This window comes from Triticum dicoccoides, chromosome 7A, assembly GCF_002162155.2.
Source record: "Triticum dicoccoides isolate Atlit2015 ecotype Zavitan chromosome 7A, WEW_v2.0, whole genome shotgun sequence".
Lineage (NCBI taxonomy): Eukaryota > Viridiplantae > Streptophyta > Magnoliopsida > Poales > Poaceae > Triticum > Triticum dicoccoides.
The window spans coordinates 151,591,906-151,611,284 of record NC_041392.1 but is presented as its reverse complement, the minus strand read 5'-3'; the positions used below and the strand labels follow the sequence as shown (position 1 = coordinate 151,611,284).

Here is a 19,379-nt window from a genome sequence, read left to right as displayed (position 1 = left end):
TGCTCTGCGGGGTCTCCGCATGGTCACTAGATGAACAAGTAGCTACACGGTGCTCCTTGAGCTGTTTGGCAAGAGGAGGAAGAAGGGCACGACTTGCTCTCTTCTCCTCCCTATGTGGTGTCTGAGACTAGCAGGGATTGATCTCCCTTTGCATGGATGCCCCGGGGGGTTTATATAGGCCTACCCCCCGGGGGTACAATGGTAATCCGGCTGGGCGCGGGGCCCAGCCGTCTGTCTCTACGCTCTCCGGCTTCTGCGCTGGCTGCTGGGGCCCGCCGGCTAGTGGGTCCCGCCGGCTGCCGGCTCTTTGGTCGACAGGCAGGCCCCACTGTCAGGGCCTTGTCGGCGGCTGGTTACTGTTGCTCAATCTTGGTGGCGAGGGCTTCGCCGAAGTGGGCGTGGCTACAGTGCCGCCGCCCGGTGGGCGATCACTGTAGCCCCACCGTGTCTTGTCTCCTTAATGGGGCGTCTTCTTCGAGGGAGGTGGCAAGCCGACTGTGGGGAGCCGGCTCTATCTTGGGCCGACTGGGGGAGGTCTGGCCGCCTTCGGGTGTCTCTCTGCCCGAAGGGGCCCACCGCCCGTGGGCCGTACTTGTAGCCCGTCGTGGATGACATCAGGGTCAACGTGGCAACAGTGCTGCACCGGACGGGTCATGGCCACCCGTACGGCGCACTGTGCCAGGCGTGCTCCGGGATTCGGGGGTGGCAGGCTTCACTGTAGCCACACCCCGTCACATCGCCGTTATGTGGATGCAGACTTCGAGGGTACGATCTTGACCGCTTTATGGGAGCCGGCTTCTTGGAGTCGGCCTTCTCGCGGCCGGCTTCTCGGAGCCGGCCCTCCCGCGGCTTCTCTTCATGAGGGCTGAAGTCGGGCCGCCTTCCGATAGCCGGCCTGGAGACAGCCGGCAAGGGGAAGGCGGCCCTGTGTCTTGGATTCTTGAGGGCTGAATCGGCTCGTATTTTTTTTCAGAAGGGCCAGGGGGAGCCGGCTAGACTACCCATGGTTATTTACTCCGACATGAGTCCATGCTCTTTCAGTGCTATTAACAGCGGCGGAGCTACACTTGAAATCTTGGGCGGGCCAAACTGAAGGGAAGTCCAACTATTTTACTCTGGTAGCTCATTTTGCTCTCATATCCTAGTGAATTTTCACTGAGCTGGGTAGGCCATAGCACAGTTTTGCTTGGTTGTAGCTCTGCTAGTGGATATTAGTATCCATCATGTTCCTTTTCTGGGTTTTTTTAAAAGGGGGGTTCGCCCCAGTCTCTACATCAAGAATGATGCATACGGGCATGATTAATAATAAGCAAAAGGTCCAACATAACTCTCCATGTGTCGAACAAAGAACAAAAAAAGGCTCACAAAGAACTAAACAGAAATAGAAAAGCCACAGCCGGCTGGCATAAAAAGATAGAAACACTAAATGCCTATCCTATTACATGACCGTCATCCAAACCGGTTGAAAATATCCCGTACTACCATCTCCCATCGGGTAGATCCAGTAACCAAACACTCCCTGGCCTCCGCCGGAGTGAGTAGTGACCACATACGGATCAACGCAGTGGCTTTAAAGATAACCTGCAAAAAATAAGTATTTGTTCCTTTTCTGTTTGATTTCATTTTTCGAACAGGAGGCAACAACTTTGCCATTCATAAAGAAGGTTAAAGCAGATGGCATTTCCGGACTCTGGTTAACACAAGGTTTTCTGGGAGATCTATTACGCCTTGATAAAAAATATCAAAAGGGGGGAGACTCTCGCCTCCGCATCATGCACACATTACGCCTGCAAAAATTGAACATAAGTCTACTCTTGCAACATGAAAGAATGCAAATGCTTTGCATATGTGCCGATCCAATCATTCGTTCCAGTTTTGATTTTTGTCACGGTCACCGTCGACATTGTAGATTTTTTGTGAACCCTCCCCCTCCCAGCATGTTTTGTTCACTGCAAAGCTCCCAAACAGAAGCATGACAAGCTTAGCGAGAGCATTTGGCCTATGCCATCTCCCAAGAACATTTTTTTTGCGAATACGCTTGGGACCATATGATTTCATTGGTAGAGAGTATAAAAATATAGGGTTGGCAGTCGAAAGCAGCTGTTCTGAGCCCAAGCTCATGACACCCGTGCGTGAACAATAAATTCGTAAACAAATTTTAAAAATAAAAATGATTATTTTGCCTTCATTTTAGTGGTGTTTCGAGGAGGTTGTGGCAAAAAAATGGCTCTCAAGGAAACCTTTGAAAAACGGCATTGTTTAGACCCACTTTTTTTTGGGCATGAACTCCTCAAATTTCATCTGGGCACAAAATTTTGCAGGCTCCTAGAAAATTCGAGCATCTTGGATGTAAAAAATCAGGATTATTTGAATTTTTTTGTTATTTTTTCAAAATTTATTGTTCACCAGGAGCATCTTAGCCTAAGCACCCTTGTGAATTACTAGGTGGCCGTCCTCCTGCTACTGCTGCTGCTACTACTACTACTACACACACATACAAGGGCTTAGCAAAGGATGTGAGTGTGCAGAAGAGAGGGGTTGCTCAGCCCAAGAAACAACAAGGTAGGTTAGAGCATCTACAACAGGTTCCCCAACCCCCCTACCTCCGTCGCTATACATCCGGGCGGACGGTCCAGTCACTAACCGGTCAAAAAAGCGACCCAGAAGGGCGCCCCAAATCAGGCCCATATGTGCGGGCTGACCGGCACCTCTCATATCTAGCCAATATCCTGGGCAGATATGGTGAGGCCTGGGTATGTGCGCCACATCGGAATGACATCAGGGACCCATGCAGAAAGACACAAAATTCATTGGTCCGATGGGCATCTTCTCCTATTTTCGATGAGGGCGGTAAGGACGCATTACTGACGCCGCGTGGTGCTGCTTTGGCATGCCGGTCGAGGGCCCAACTCTATCTATTTAAATGGAAGTAGACCTCCAGCCCTAGTCACATCCCATTTCCCTCCCAGCGCACCGCCACCCACACCCATCCACTTGCAATTCGTCGCCCGTAGCTATGGCCCGTCAGCGCATAACCATGTACCCTATGCTCAGTCCGGAGCGACGGCTGTAGCTCCTAGAGGAGAACCTGGCATTATGAGCTAGCCAGTTTGTAGTCGTCCTGCGCCTCTGGACTCTTGGGAGCATGAGGAGGAGGAGGAGGAGGAGGAGGAGGTGCTGGATGCGGTGATGAAGTAGCACGGGGAGGAGCAGGCGTCTAAAGGGGAACGTAGTAATTTCAAAAAAATTCCTACGCACACGCAGGATCATGGTGATGCATAGCAACGAGAGGGGAGAGTGTTGTCTCGTACCCTCGTAGACCGTTCGCGGAAGCGTTATATCAACGCGGTTGATGTAGTTGTACGTCTACATGATCCGACCGATCCAAGTACCGAAAGCACGGCACCTCCGAGTTCTCCACATATTCGGCTCGGTGACGTCCTCGCCTTCTCGATCCAGCAAGAGGGGCGAAGTAGTAGATGAGTTCCGGCAGCACGACAGCGTGGTGACGGTGTTGGTGAAGAACAATCTCTGCAGGGCTTCGCCTAAGCACTACGAAAACTATGACAGAGGATAAACTAGAGGGGATGGGGTTGCCGGCACACGGCTTGGTGTTTCTTGATGTGTCTTGGGTGCTAGCCCTACCCCTCTATTTATATGTTAAGCCTTGGGGTCGAAACTTGGAGTAAAAGCCTCCACAAAGTCGGTTTCACCCGAAAGGCAAGAGTCCTTCTCGGATTCCAGGGCCAGACGCCAGGGTTCCCGGCATCTGGACCCAGACGCCAGGGACCCTGGCGTCTGGCCTCTGGACTCCGCAAAACTTCCTTTTGCGCTTTCCAAAAACCTTGTGGGCTTTCCCCTTTGGCCCAAATAAAGTGTTCTCGTACCCAAAAATTTCGGAAAACATCCGGAACCCCTTCTGGTGAATTCCGGATCCCTTCCGGTGACCAAACACTATTATCCCATATATCAAACTTTATCTTCGGACCATTTCGGAGTTCCTCATCATGTCCGTGATCTCATCCCGGACTCCGAACAACATTCGGTCACCAACATACATAACTCATATAGTACTATATCGTCACCGAACATTAAGCGTGCGGACCCTACGGGTTCGAGAACTATGTAGACATGACCGAGACACCTCTCTGGTCAATAACCAATAGCGGGACCTAGATGCCCATATTGGCTCCTACATATTCTACGAAGGTCTTTATCGGTCAGACCGCATAACAACATACGTTGTTCCCTTTGTCATCGGTATGTTACTTGCCCGAGATTCGATCGTTGGTATCTCAATACCTATTTCAATCTCGTTACCGGCAAGTCTCTTTACTCATTCGATAATACATCATCCCGCAACTAACTCATTAGTTGCAATGCTTGCAAGGCTTATAGTGATGTGCATTACCGAGTGGGCCCAAAGATACCTCTCCGACAATCGGAGTGACAAATCCTAATCTGGAAATACACCAACCCAACAAGTACCTTCGGAGACACCTATAGAGCACCTTTATAATCACCCAGTTACATTGTGACGTTTGGTGGCACACAAAGTGTTCCTCCGGTAAACGGGAGTTGCATAATCTCATAGTCATAGGAACATGTATAAGTCATGAAGAAAGCAATAGCAACAAACTAAACGATCAAGTGCTAAGCTAACGGAATGGGTCAAGTCAATCACATCATTCTCCTAATGATGTGATCTCGTTAATCAAATGACAACTCAAGTCTATGGTTAGGAAACATAACCATCTTTGATCAACGAGCTAGTCAAGTAGAGGCATACTAGTGACACTCTGTTTGTCTATGTATTCACACATGTATTATGTTTCCGGTTAATACAATTCTAGCATGAATAATAAACATTTATCATGATATAAGGAAATAAATAATAACTTTATTATTGCCTCTAGGGCATATTTCCTTCAGTCTCCCACTTGCACTAGAGTCAATAATCTAGTTCACATCGCCATGTGATTTAATATCAATAGTTCACATCACCATGTGATTAACACCCATAGTTCACATCGACATGTGACCAACACCCGAAGGGTTTACTAGAGTCAATAATCTAGTTCACATTGCTATGTGATTAACACCCAAAGAGTACTAAGGTGTGATCATGTTTTGCTTGTGAGAGAAGTTTAGTCAACGGGTCTGCCACATTCAGATCCGTATGTATTTTGCAAATTTCTATGTCAACAATGCTCTACACGGAGCTACTCTAGCTAATTGCTCCCACTTTCAATATGTATTCAGATTGAGACTTAGAGTCATCTGGATCAGTGTCAAAACTTGCATCGACGTAACCCTTTACGACAAACCTTTTGTCACCTCCATAATCGAGAAACATATCCTTATTCCACTAAGGATAATTTTGACCAATGTCTAGTGATCTAATTCTAGATCACTATTGTACTCCCTTTTCAAACTCAGGGCAGGGTATACAATAGGTCTGGTTCACAGCATGGCATACTTTATAGAACCTACGGCTGAGGCATAGGGAATGACTTTCATTATCTCTCTATCTTTTGCCGTGGTCGGGTTTTGAGTCTTACTCAACTTCACACCTTGTAACAAAGGCAAGAACTCCTTCTTTGACTGTTCCATTTTGAACTACTTCAAAATCTTGTCAAGGTATGTACTCATTGAAAAAAACTTATCAAGCGTCTTGATCTATCTCTATAGATCTTGATGCTCAATATGTAAGCAGCTTCACTGAGGTCTTTCTTTGAAAAACTCCTTTCAAACACTCCTTCATGCTTTGCAGAATAATTCTACATTATCTCCGATCAACAATATGTCATTCACATATACTTATCAGAAATGTTGTAGTGCTCCCGCTCACTTTCTTGTAAATACAGGCTTCACCGCAAGTCTGTATAAAACTATATGCTTTGATCAACTTATCAAAGTGTATATTCCAACTCCGAGATGCTTGCACCAGTCCATAGATGGATCGCTGGAGCTTGCATATTTTGTTAGCACCTTTAGGATTGACAAAACCTTCTGGTTGCATCATATACAACTCTTCTTTAATAAATACATTAAGGAATGCAGTTTTGTTTATCCATTTGCCAGATTTCATAAAATGCGGCAATTGCTAACATGATTCGGACAGACTTAAGCATAGATACAAGTGAGAAACTCTCATCGTAGTCAACACCTTGAACTTGTCAAAAATCTTTTGCGACAATTCTAGCTTTGTAGATAGTAACACTACTATCAGCGTCCATCTTCCTCTTGAAGATCCATTTATTTTCTATGGCTTGCCGATCATCGAGCAAGTCAACCAAAGTCCACACTTTGTTCTCATACATGGATCCCATCTCAGATTTCATGGCCTCAAGCCATTTTGCGGAATCTGGGCTCACCATCGCTTCTTCATAGTTCGTAAGTTCGTCTTGGTCAAGTAACATGACCTCCAGAACAAGATTACCATACCACTCTGGTGCGGATCTCACTCTGGTTGACCTACGAGGTTCGGTAGTAACTTGATCTGAAGTTACATGATCATCATCATTAGCTTTCTCACTAATTGGTGTAGTAGTCACACGAACAGATTGCTGTGAAGAACTACTTTCCAATAAGGGAGCAGGTACAGTTACCTCCAGTTCTACTTTCCTCCCACTCACTTCTTTCGAGAGAAACTCCTTCTCTAGAAAGGATCCATTCTCAGCAATGAATATCTTGCCTTCGGATCTATGATAGAAGGTGTACCCAACATTTTCTTTTGGGTATCCTATGAAGATGCACTTCTCCGATTTGGGTTTGAGCTTATCATATTGAAAAAATTTCACATAAGCATTGCAACCTCAAACTTTAAGAAACGGCAGCCTAGGTTTCTTGCCAAACCATAGTTCATACGGTGTCATCTCAACGGATTTAGATGGTGTCCTATTTAACGTGAATGTAGTTGTCTCTAAATTCATAACCCCAAAACGATAGTGGTAAATCGTTAAGAGAAATCATAGATCGCACCATATCTAATAAAGTACGGTTACGATGTTCGGACACACCATTACACTGTGACGTTCCAGGTGGCGTGAGTAGTGAAACTATTTCACATTGTTTTAACTGAAGGCCAAACTCATAACTCAAATATTTTACTTCTGCGATCATATCGTAGAAACTTTTATTTTGTTACGATGATTCTCCACTTTACTCTGGAATTCTTTGAACTTTTCAAATGTTTCAGACTTGTGTTTCATCAAGTAGATATACTCATATCTGCTCAAATCATCTATGAAGATCAGAAAATAATGATATCTGTCATGAGCCTCAATATTCATCGGACCACATACATCAGTATGTATGATTTCCAACAAATCTGTTGCTCGCTCCATTGTTCTGGAGAATGGAGTCTTAGTCATCTTTCCCATGAGGCATGGTTCGCAAGCATCAACTCATTCATAATCAACTGATTCCAAAAGCCCATCAGCATGGATTTTCTTCATGCGCTTTACACCAATATGACCTAAACGGCAGTGCCACAAATAAGTTGCACTATCATTATTAACTTTGCATCTTTTGGCTTCAATATTATGAAAATGTGTATCACCACAATCGAGATCCAACAAACCATTTTCATTGGGTGTATGACCATAGAAGGTTTTATTCATGTAAACAGAACAACAATTATTCTCTAACTTACATGAATAACTGTATTGCAATAAACATGATCCAATCATAGTCATGCTCAATGCAAACACTAAATCACATTTATTTTAGGTTTAACACTAATCCCAAAAGTATAGGGATTGTGCGATGATGATCATAGCAATCTTGGAACCATTTCCAATACACATTGTCACTTCACCCTTAACTAGTCTCTGTTTATTCTGCAACTCCCGTTTCGAGTTACTATTCTTAGCAACTAAACTAGTATCAAATACTGAGGGGTTGCTATAAACACTAGTAAAGTACACATCAATAACATGTATATCAAATATACCTATGTTCACTTTGCCATCCTTCTTATCTGCCAATTACTTGGGGTAGTTCCGTTTCCAGTGACTAGTCCCTTTGCAATAGAAGCACTCAGTTTCAGGCTTAGGTCCAGACTTGGGTTTTTTCACTTGAGCAGCAACTTGCTTGCCATTCTTCTTGAAGTTTCCCTTTCTTCCCTTTGTCCCTTTACTTGAAACTAGTGGTTTTTGTTTACCATCAAGACTTGATGCTTTTCTTGATTTCTATCTTCGTCGATTTCAGCATCACGAAGAGCTTGGGAATCGTTTCCGTTATCCCTTGCATATTATAGTTCATCACGAAGTTCTACTAACTTGGTGATGGTGACTAGAGAATTCTGTCAATCACTATTTTATCTGGAAGATTAACTCCCACTTGATTCAAGCGATTGTAGTACCCAGACAATCTGAGCACATGCTCACTATGAGCTATTCTCCTCCATCTTTTAGCTATAGAACTTGTTGGAGACTTCATATCTCTCAACTCGGGTATTTGCTTGAAATATTAACTTCAACTCCTGGAACATCTCATATGGTCCATGACATTCAAAACGTCTTTGAAGTCCCGATTCTAAGCCGTTTAAGCATGGTGCACTAAACTATCAAGTAGTCATCATACTGAGCTAGCCAAATGTTCATAACATCTGCATCTTCTCCTGCAATAGGTTTGTCACCTAGCGATGCACCAAGGACATAATTCTTCTGTGCAGCAATGAGGATAAACCTCAGATCACAGATCCAATCTGCATCATTGCTACTAACATCTTTCAACTTAGTTTTCTCTAGGAACATGTCAAAAATAAAACAAGGGAGCTAAACGCGAGCTATCTACAACATAGATATGCTAATACTACCAGGACTAAGTTCATGATAAATTTAAGTTCAATTTAATCATATTATTTAAGAACTCCCACTTAGATAGACATCCCTCTAATCCTCTTAAGTGATCACGTGATCCATATCAACTAAACCATGTCCGATCATCACGTGAGATGGAGTAGTATTAACGGTGAACATCACTATGTTGATCATATCTACTGTATGATTCACGCTCGACCTTTTTGTCTCCGTGTTCCGAGGCCATATCTGTTATATGCTAGGCTCGTCAAGTTTAACCTGAGTATTCCGCGTGTGCAACTGTTTTGCACCCGTTGTATTTGAACGTAGAGCCTATAACACCCGATCATCACGTGGTGTCTTAGCACGAAGAACTTTCACAATGGTGCATACTCAGGGAGAACACTTATACTTTGATAATTTAGTGAGGGATCATCTTATAATGCTACCGTCAATCAAAGCAAGATAAGATGCATAAAAGATAAACATCACATGCAATCAATATAAGTGATATGATATGGCCATCATCATCTTGTGCTTGTGATCTCCATCTCTGAAGCACCTTCATGATCAGCATTCTCACCGGCGCGACACCTTGATCTCCATCGTAGCATCATTATCGTCTCGCCAATCTTATGCTTCCACGACTATCGCTACTGCTTAGTGATAAAGTAAAGCATTACAGGGCGATTGCATTGCATACAATAAAGCGACAACCATATGGCTCCTGCCAGTTGCCGATAACTCGGTTACCAAAACATGATCATCTCATACAATAAAATTTAGCATCATGTCTTGACCATATCACATCATAACATGCCCTGCAAAAACAAGTTAGACGTCCTCTACTTTGTTGTTGCAAATTTTACGTGGCTGCTACGGGCTTAGCAAGAACCGTTCTTACCTACGCATCAAAACCACAACGATAGTTTGTCAAGTTGGTGATGTTTTAAACTTCGCAAGGACCGGGCGTAGCCACACTCGGTTCAACTAAAGTTGGAGAAACTGACACCCGCCAGCCACCTGTGTGCAAAACACGTCGATAGAACCAGTCTCGCATAAGCGTACGCGTAATGTTGGTCCGGGCCGCTTCATCCAACAATACCGCTGAACCAAAGTATGACATGCTGGTAAGCAGTATGACTTATATCGCCCACAACTCACTTGTGTTCTACTCGTGCATATGACATCTACGCATAAAACCTGGCTCTGATGCCACTAAAGGGGAACGTAGTAATTTCAAAAAAATTCCTACGCACACGCAGGATCATGGTGATGCATAGCAACGAGATGGGAGAGTGTTGTCTACGTACCCTCGTAGACCGTTCGCGTAAGCGTTATATCAACGCGGTTGATGTAGTCGTACGTCTTCATGATCCGACCGATCCAAGTACCGAAAGCACGGCACCTCCAAGTTCTGCACACGTTCGGCTCGGTGACGTCCTCGCCTTCTTGATCCAGCAAGAGGGGCGAAGTAGTAGATGAGTTCTGGTAGCACGATGGCGTGGTGACGGTGTTGGTGAAGAACAATCTCCGCAGGGCTTCGCCTAAGCACTACGAAAACTATGACGGAGGATAAACTAGAGGGGACGGGGTTGCCGGCACACGGCTTGGTGTTTCTTGACGTGTCTTGGGTGCTAGCCCTACCCCTCTATTTGTATGTTGAGCCTTAGGGTCAAAACTTGGAGTAAAAGCCTCCACAAAGTCGGTTTCACCCAAAAGGCAAGAGTCCTTCTAGGATTCCAGGGCCAGACGCTAGGGTTCCCGGCGTCTGGACCCAGACGCCAGAGACCCTGGCGTCTGGCCTCTGGACTCCGCAAAACTTCCTTTTGTGCTTTCCAAAAACCTTGTGGGCTTTCCCCTTTGGCCCAAATAAAGTGTTCTCGTACCCAAACATTTCAGGAAACATCTGGAACCCCTTCCGGTGAATTCCGGAACCCTTCCGGTGACCAAACACTATTATCCCATATATCAAACTTTATCTCCGGACCATTCCAGAGTTCCTCGTCATGTCCGTGATCTCATCCCGGACTCCGAACAACATTCAATCACCAACATACATAACTCATATAGTACTATATCACCAACGAACGTTAAGCGTGCGGACCCTACGGGTTCGAGAACTATGTAGACATGACCGAGACACCTCTCTGGTCAATAACCAATAGCGGGACCTGGATGCCCATATTGGTTCCTACATATTCTACGAAGATCTTTATCGGTCAGACCGCGTAACAACATACGTTGTTCCCTTTGTCATCGGTATGTTACTTGCCCGAGATTCGATCGTCGGTATCTCAATACCTAGTTCAATCTCGTTACCGGCAAGTCTCTTTACTCGTTCCGTAATACATCATCCCGCAACTAACTCATTAGTTGCAATGCTTGCAAGGCTTATAGTGATGTGCATTACCGAGTGGGCCCAAAGATACCTCTCCGACAATCGGAGTGACAAATCCTAATCTCGAAATACGCCAACCCAACAAGTATCTTCGGAGACACCTGTAGAGCACATTTATAATCATCCAGTTACGTTGTGACGTTTGGTGGCACACAAAGTGTTCCTCCGGTAAACGGGAGTTGCGTAATCTCATAGTCATAGGAACATGTATAAGTCATGAAGAAAGCAATAGCAACAAACTAAACAATCAAGTGCTAAGCTAACGGAATGGGTCAAGTCAATCACATCATTCTCCTAATGATGTGATCCCGTTAATCAAATGACAACTCATGTCTATGGTTAGGAAACATAACCATTTTTTATCAACGAGCTAGTCAAGTAGAGGCATACTAGTGACACTCTGTTTGTCTATGTATTCACACATGTATTATGTTTCCGGTTAATACAATTCTAGCATGAATAATAAACATTTATCATGGTATAAGGAAACAAATAATAACTTTATTATTGCCTCTAGGGCATATTTCCTTCAGCGTCGGCCACGGCTGTAGCGATGGAGATGGGGGAGGAGAAGGAGGTGATGGACGTGGCGATGGAGGAGGCGGGGGTGTTGGACGCGGCGATGAACGAGGACGAGGAGGAGTATGTGCCGGCCACAGTTGCGGCAATGGAGAAGGAGGTGCTGGACGTGGCGATGGAGGAGGGGGGAGTACGAGTAGGCTTCGGTTGCGGCGATGGAGAAGGAGGAGGAGGAGGAGGAGGAGGCGCCAGGCGTGGCCGCGGTGATGGAGGAGGAAGGTGAGATGGACCCGATGCTTGCGGTCGCCCAAGCCGAATTCGGCACGGCCGATGCGCTGGTCGAGTTTACAAAGGAGGTTGTGAAGCAGCATGCCATCCAGGACTCCATCCGCTCGAAGGCGAAGGTGGAGGCAAACCGCCGCTAGATCGGGGATCAACGGTCGGAGGTGGATGCAATCTTACCAGACATGAAGTCCGACGAGAACCAAGAGCCAACGTGGGAGGCTGTCGCCCCCCTAGAGACGCATGTTGTCACATCTCCGACGACAAGTAGGCTAGGTTTATCTACGAGCTTTTATGTGCTGCATGTCCAGTATGAATTCCAAGGCCGGCAACTAGTGCATGTAGACACGTTCAAGGCCGGCAACTAGTGCATGTAGACACTTTCAAGGCCCATGAGAACTTTTGAACTTTACACCATACCAAGGTGCCTAATTTGGCCGTCTTTGATAGACAGGCATGATATATCCCCCCGTCCACTTTGGTGCCTGTCTCTGCTATTCCGGGGGCCGCCAGCTCGCCGTAGTGTCCCAAAAATCCTCGTGGGATTCAGGTCAGGTCCCAAAACCGAATGCGAGCGTCCGTTTCCACACTTCAGGGCGTTCGATCAAGAGCACCAGGTCCAAGTGCCACCGTTCCGTTGACGCTGCTACGCTGGTGCGCTCGATCGTTGAGTCCCTCCCGGCTGGTCTCGTGCGCACGCGCGTGCGTCCTTGACCTCGAAGGCGGCGTGGGGGCGCAGGTGACGGCGAAGGCTCCTTCCGTCCTTCCTTCCGGGCCACCGCGCACTGTGGCCTTTGCCATGCTACGGGTGCTGCATGCCTGCCTGTGACGTCTCCACCGCGCGCGTTCCTTCCTTGTCGGGGATTGGTGATGATTCAGGTGTAGTTCTTGTTGGCCTCGGTGGAGCGGAGATTTGCTTAGCTAGATTTCCCTGGCCCTGCTTAGCTCGATGTGGTCCGGCCCGCACGTATGCACACACTGTGGACGCCACTGTGCATGCCGTGGCACTGGCTAGTCAACTCCGGAACAGAGCTCCCCGCTTTCTATAGTCTTTAGTATAGGGACCAATTGAGCAGTCAACCACGCTTGACATCCACTATAGCACGGAAAATAGGTCATAATTATGGGTTTGAGCATCTCATAACCAGTTCCTAACAAGAGACGGCTTTAATTAGAGCATGTACAAAACCAAAGATAGAGTTCACTGCTCTAACTAGCCTCCCAGGAATCTGCTCCGTCTTTTCTCCTGAAAGGACATCGACCCACATCATCTAGAGCAACATAAAAGAAATTTCACTTTCTATAATTGATTGATGGGTGGTCTCCTAATTAAGCCGTCTTTACACGGAGATCCAACACTAACAGACAACAATGAACGTGCAAAAGCATTGGGTCGGCCTCAGAATTTCGACAATTCGTGGACAGACATCTTTATTAGTTGTTCTATCCCTTCCTTCAACAATCTCCTCCACTAATTTTAAAATAGTCAACCGACGCCACACATAAATTTCTAGACGAAAATACCATATACTATTAGATGGTAGATTTCCATAGGTATCACTTAAACTTGTTACCAAGATAAATGGTAAATTGGTCAATATTTGCTCGGGATTATTCTCAGAAATATAAATTTGCGATTTATGGAGTACTCCAATTTATAAAACTACACATCCTTGTATAACCATAAAAAATTGACTTCTTATATTCTTATTTTTCCAAGTGTCAAGGACTACCTGGTTATTTATTTATTACTGCAAATTTTAAACTTATTTAACTAGTTTATCAAAAAATAATTTTTTAACTAGCATTTCACATCCAAACATCTCAAGCCAACAGTTGTCTTTGACGCCAAATCAGGGCAACATTACAAAATATTGGGAAACAAATATGCTTAGTTATCTTAGAATTGAAAACACTATTAGATACGTGATATTGTTGTTCTAAAATTTATAGTGAAGTCCAGAAAAGAGGGTATCCATGTTTTAAAGTTCTTATTACACACTTAATTGTATTTTAAATTGAATTATATATATTTAAATCCATCATAAATTCAAGATAACTTCAGATTTTGAATAAATTTTATGGATTTGATAAGTAAAATAGATTAGTGATTTGTTATTGTTATAAGTACTCATTGAATAAACTTAAATTTAAGTGTCATCTTATTTGTTTGATTCGGAATGTAATTTCAGAGTTTTTCACGCGAGGCAAAAATTAGAAAACTAGAATTAAATTCAAAGTTATTAAATTTGCAAAGTGTCATTAATACAAATCAGATTTAATTTCATATAAATCTACTACTAATTTTTATTATAAGTATAACTAAAAATATGTGTTTTAAATGAATTAATCCACCCGTCGAAGCTCTCGCACACACCCTTCCATATCCTCTTATGTCCTCCTCGCACATCCTCTCCTCATTTCCTCCTCCTATGCTCCAAACTTGTTTGAGACCGGAGGCGAATTAAAAAATATATATACCAAATGTGTGTATTTATTTAATTGTATTATAGTGTTAATGAGTATAATTTTAGTTACTTAATTGAGATACTTTTTTAATTGTACTTAATTGACATAGTTAACCATATAACAATGTTTTATTTTCTCCTCCCAGAGTCGCTCCAAACTTAATTGAGACCGGAGGCGAATTAAAAGAAAAAAACTTTTTATACCAGACATTTGTACTTATTTAATTGTATTATAGTGTTGGTGAGTATAATTTTGCTTACTTAATTGACATAGTTTTTTAAATTGTACTTAATTGACATAATTAACCATATATCAATGTTTCTTGTGTGGGACCATATAACAATGTTGTTAAATATTAATTGTAGTGCTTTCTGTTATTAGTTGTGCACATACATATAATTCGTTTTTTAGGCTTGTCTGGATGCTTGACTTCTTCTAGTGTATACAAGGGCTCCTATCAATTTCTGAAACAAAAGGTTTTACACGAAACTAAACAAGGAAATCTAGTTACATAAATTTTAGTGTGACTTGTCACTCTTCTATGGGAGAGACACTGGTAGGCTCACTAAACACATTGTTGCCTATCAAATCAACTAATATTACTAGTTAGTGTGTGGATTTGCTCTAGCAAAATTTGGATTATACCTAACTGTTTAGTTTATACTACAATAATCTTTAGACTTAACAATAATAGTATTATTTGCGGCCTACTCCGCTTGAGGCCTTGGGTGGCAGCCCTCTTTGCCTCCACTTGATTGGGATGGCTTGCGATTTGCTCAATGAGACCCGTGATGTACGTCACTCAATATATCATCCGTATTTAAATATGACAACCAAAAGTAGTAAATTTAATATCAAAATCTGCATGGAAAAAGGGTAATTCCATGACCTCACGAGTTTTTTCTCAACTAATACCGTGTAGCATATATTCTTCCAGATCTTTTTCAGGCAAAGCAAGCTCCGTTAGCTTCATCATCATATTATAAATTTATGCAACCTCTGACGCAGTACAAAGCGAAAGAGATAACATAAAATACACATGCGCGTAGGCACATGGAGAAAATCACAAAAAATACAAATGCGTTACACCAGACATGTACTCAGGCTATCTACGTACCCATGGCATACACACACACGAAGCTAGCTGCGTCCAGTACTACTTCAGTTCCTTTGGCACAGAGCTCGCTCGTACGCGGTACACCCGTACAAACACGTAGATGCATGGATCGTACATACTTTGACTGGTTACAAATGGCGTCCCGCGCTCGTATACGTGCGCACTTACGTACGTACGCATGCAAATCCAATACAGAGCATATATATAGTTGGGGTGGGGTGTAGTTGCACCGGCCGGCCGGCCGATCAGACATGGTCAAACTCGTCGACGGCCATGGACCGCTGGCTCTGCAGGCGGCGGAGCTTAAAGGAGGAGAGCTTCTGCGGGCCGTCCTTGACGGAGGGCTCCTCCTCGAAGCGGATGTAGGTGTAGACCCAGGCACCGGAGAGGGTGCCGATGACGGGGCCGAGAAAGTAGATCCAGAGGCCGGTGTAGACGCCGCTGGCCACCGCCGGCGCCAGAGTCCTCGCCGGGTTCATCGATCCTCCTGACACAGGCCTGCAAATGCCACTCGTTTCCCCTCGTCTTAGCTAATATGCATGACTGGTGCTAAAAATCAAGATGTCATTGTGGAGTTCTGGTCCTACGTGTGTGTGTATAGCTAAGGCTATTGTTCAATGGCTGATCTTTCCTGTCTAGTATTATTTTTCCCAAAAGTGTTTTTGTATTGTGTTTGTCTATATACGGCCAGGAATCATGTGTCATCTATCTGTTTGTAAGGTTCAAAGAATCCTAGACAATTCATTACTAGTGAGCTCTTGCAAGCTGGGTCCGGCCGTCACCTTTGCAATTAAAATAAGGTTCTTCAAATTCTTTGTGAAAAAGATGTGGGTTGGTGATCAATTTACTAGTAGTATTTTTTATCACTACATAACGATTGAATCAATCAAGCTGTTAAAATAATTAAGCCCCCAACGACTCCTTGCTAAAGTCAGTCAGTGTGGTGGTTAGTGATTCTTTCATATATTTACCCTGCGAAGATGGACGTAATGCAAACCGCGGAACCAACTGCTAACCCCGCCAACTCACCCACCTGCACCAAGCCAAAAAAAAAGCAGAAATTAATACCAGTAGTAGCATAATATGAAGAACCGAGAGCTAGAACTCCAATCAAGAAGTCAAAACAGGGGGTCTGTGGCGGATCAATGAACGTACCGCCCTCGAGTCCGTGGCGACGGCGCAGGTGATGAACATCATGTTGAAGGTGACGATGATCTCGATGACGAGGGCGTGCCAGTGCGGCCCCGTGGGGGTCGTCGTCCCCAGCACCGTGATCGGGTGCAGCACCGCCCGCAGCACGAACGCCGCGCACATCGCCCCGGTGAACTGCGCCGCCCAGTAGAACGGCACCTGCATCGCAATCGCCACATGGATCAAACACCCAATCAGCAAAGCACACGGAGAAGCCCACGGATTGAGACGTACGCCGCACACGCTCTAGACCACGCATGGTGCGCGCGTAGGTATACGTGCACGACGTGAAGGTGATGCGACACAAGGGTGCAATGCGGCCTTTTCTTTTGACCCCCCGTCCTGCTTGTTGTGCATATGCGATATGCTCCCTCCCTTTACGTGCATGCACGCTAAGTTCACGTCTATGGCCAGCAAATGGATGGATGGAGGCCGTCTCTCCTACGGGGAAAAGATCGTACGAATCCTGTCATATCTAAGCGTGACCGGCCAGAAGTCGGCCGGCCGGCAGTGATGATCTTTGGGCACACGCACCACGGGTATGGAATCAGATGGTGTTGTCAGGCACAAAGTAGCCAGGCCTGGCATGGAGATTGATGGATGGCTGGAGCATGCAGGGAGGGACACATCGGAATCTTTCGCCGAAAGACTACTACTGGCCTTCATGGCATGGCTGGTTGATTTGTGATCGAATATAGGCATATAGTCGACGTCAACGTCGAGCTTATACCGTGCGCTTGACTTGAGCGGCGAGTTCATCATGTGAAGCAGCTTTCAAGTTTGCTAATTATGCCCGCTAGCTAGACCATGTTCTAAGAAACTCCAGCATATTATTCATATGCCGTCATAATTGGGACGGATGCCCGGGAGCAACCATGAGGAAATAGTAGTATTTATTCCTCTAAAAAATTAGCGAATGTCAACCCCGTGGTTGGCCCCGGGAAGATGCAATTAGTGGAGACTAATTAACAAGAGCTCTCAGGGTAAGCCATGTTCTTCCCTAATCATGGAATAGTTCTACATGGAGATGCCTTATCCATCTATTTTAATTTTTGTGTTAGATCTGAATTTTTCCAATCATTCACATGTTCAGCATGTATATATTACTTTGCTGCTAGTGCTACATGCCTACATGTCATGCCACCGATCATCCCAACATGCGACTAGCTAGCCAGGGAAGTCTTTTAGCTACTCCAAGTCTCAACTTGTGCTATTATATACTTAAATACAACAGGAGTACTGTTTCGGATGATAGGATATGTTCTTGTGTCCAGCTTGGCTGGCTGATCCAGATGCGTTTTGTGAATTATGATACGGTTCTTGCAGTAGTTGAAGACCTCCCTATAGTTGTACATGTTGTCACATATAAAATCCTGCTTTATTGGCTAAGCTTAACTAATTATCTGCTGCACCGATCATGCATTTGCACATGCATTTTGATGCCGCCTGGTTATATTAGGCTCGAAATCACTTAATTAATTAAGCCGTGACAATTTCTTGTTTGCACGTTCAAGTTGATAACCAAGTCCTACTGAACAACGACATGTCATTCGCTACGCGTCCGTACGTGAGACAAAAGATGAAGGCAAGAAGCATGATGGATGGATGGATGCATATGTATGCGTACCTGAATCCAGGGGAAATGCCGGAAGCAGGCGAAGGAGAGCGTGACGGCGGGGTTCATGTGCGCGCCGGAGATGTGGCCGGTGGCGTAGATCATGACGGTGACGATGAGGCCGCCGACGACGGACTGGCCCAGCTGCGAGACGCGCGTCACGTCGGCGCCGTAGATGGACGCCGCCCCGCACGTCACGAACACCAGCAGGAACGTCGCCACCACCTCCGATATCACCTGCACACGCGCAAGCAGACGAAACGTTAGCCTCAGCGGCAGCACGCACGTCCGAGCTAGCTAGAAAAGCATGGCCGGCGATCGATCGACCGCTGCGGCCGGGCAGCCGATGGGCTGGCTATCTCCGGGGAGCTCGCTCGCTCACCTTCTTGCCGAGGTGGGGAGGGAAGAAGTCGGCGAAGGACTTCTCCTGGTAGTACATGCTGGGGGCGAGGCTGGGGGCGCCGTCCTGCACCGTGGACAGGTCGTGGATCTCGTTCGAGTAGTTCACCCGCGAGTTGGCCCTCGTCGGGGTGTTGGAGGTCACCGACATCTTCGGTTGGGTTGCTTGATCTCCTCCGGTCGACTACCCTCGAGGTTGATCCCAGAGATCTCTCGATCCCGGACTATGAGATATGATCAATCAGCAAGCTGTGGTGTCAGCTAGCGGTGGTAGGCTCGCTCTACATACAGCTCGGAGCTGCCGGGAAGAGAAGGTGAGGCGTGTGATTAGCTATGTAGCTCTGTGAGATATGCTCGGTTGCTTGCCTGCTCTCTGTCCTGCGGCGAGCGGGCGCGTATTTATAGGTGGAGGTGGAGGCGCCAGCCGGGGTGGAGATGGAGGGAGGGAGGGAGACGAGGTGACAGGTGGTAGGCGCGCCACTCCACTGCAGCCGCTGCCTTTGCGTTTGTGGACTGGCCGCGCCCGATCAGGCCGGACCGGCCAGCCAATCTGCCTGCGAGCGAGACACCGTCCAACGG

General features: G+C 45.6%; 1 protein-coding gene across 1 annotated transcript; it reads right to left on the bottom strand.

Moving 5' to 3' along the window:
* Positions 1-15,418: 15,418 nt before the first annotated feature.
* Positions 15,419-19,164, bottom strand: LOC119329024 (aquaporin NIP2-2). The gene is made up of 5 exons (XM_037602008.1): positions 18,784-19,164; positions 18,414-18,638; positions 16,751-16,945; positions 16,567-16,628; positions 15,419-16,093 (listed from the first exon to the last, which is right to left on the bottom strand). The coding sequence occupies exons 1-5, from the start codon at positions 18,949-18,951 to the stop codon at positions 15,841-15,843; spliced, it is 903 nt and encodes a 300-aa protein (XP_037457905.1). The 5' UTR covers positions 18,952-19,164; the 3' UTR covers positions 15,419-15,840.
* Between the last annotated feature and the right edge of the window lie 215 nt (positions 19,165-19,379).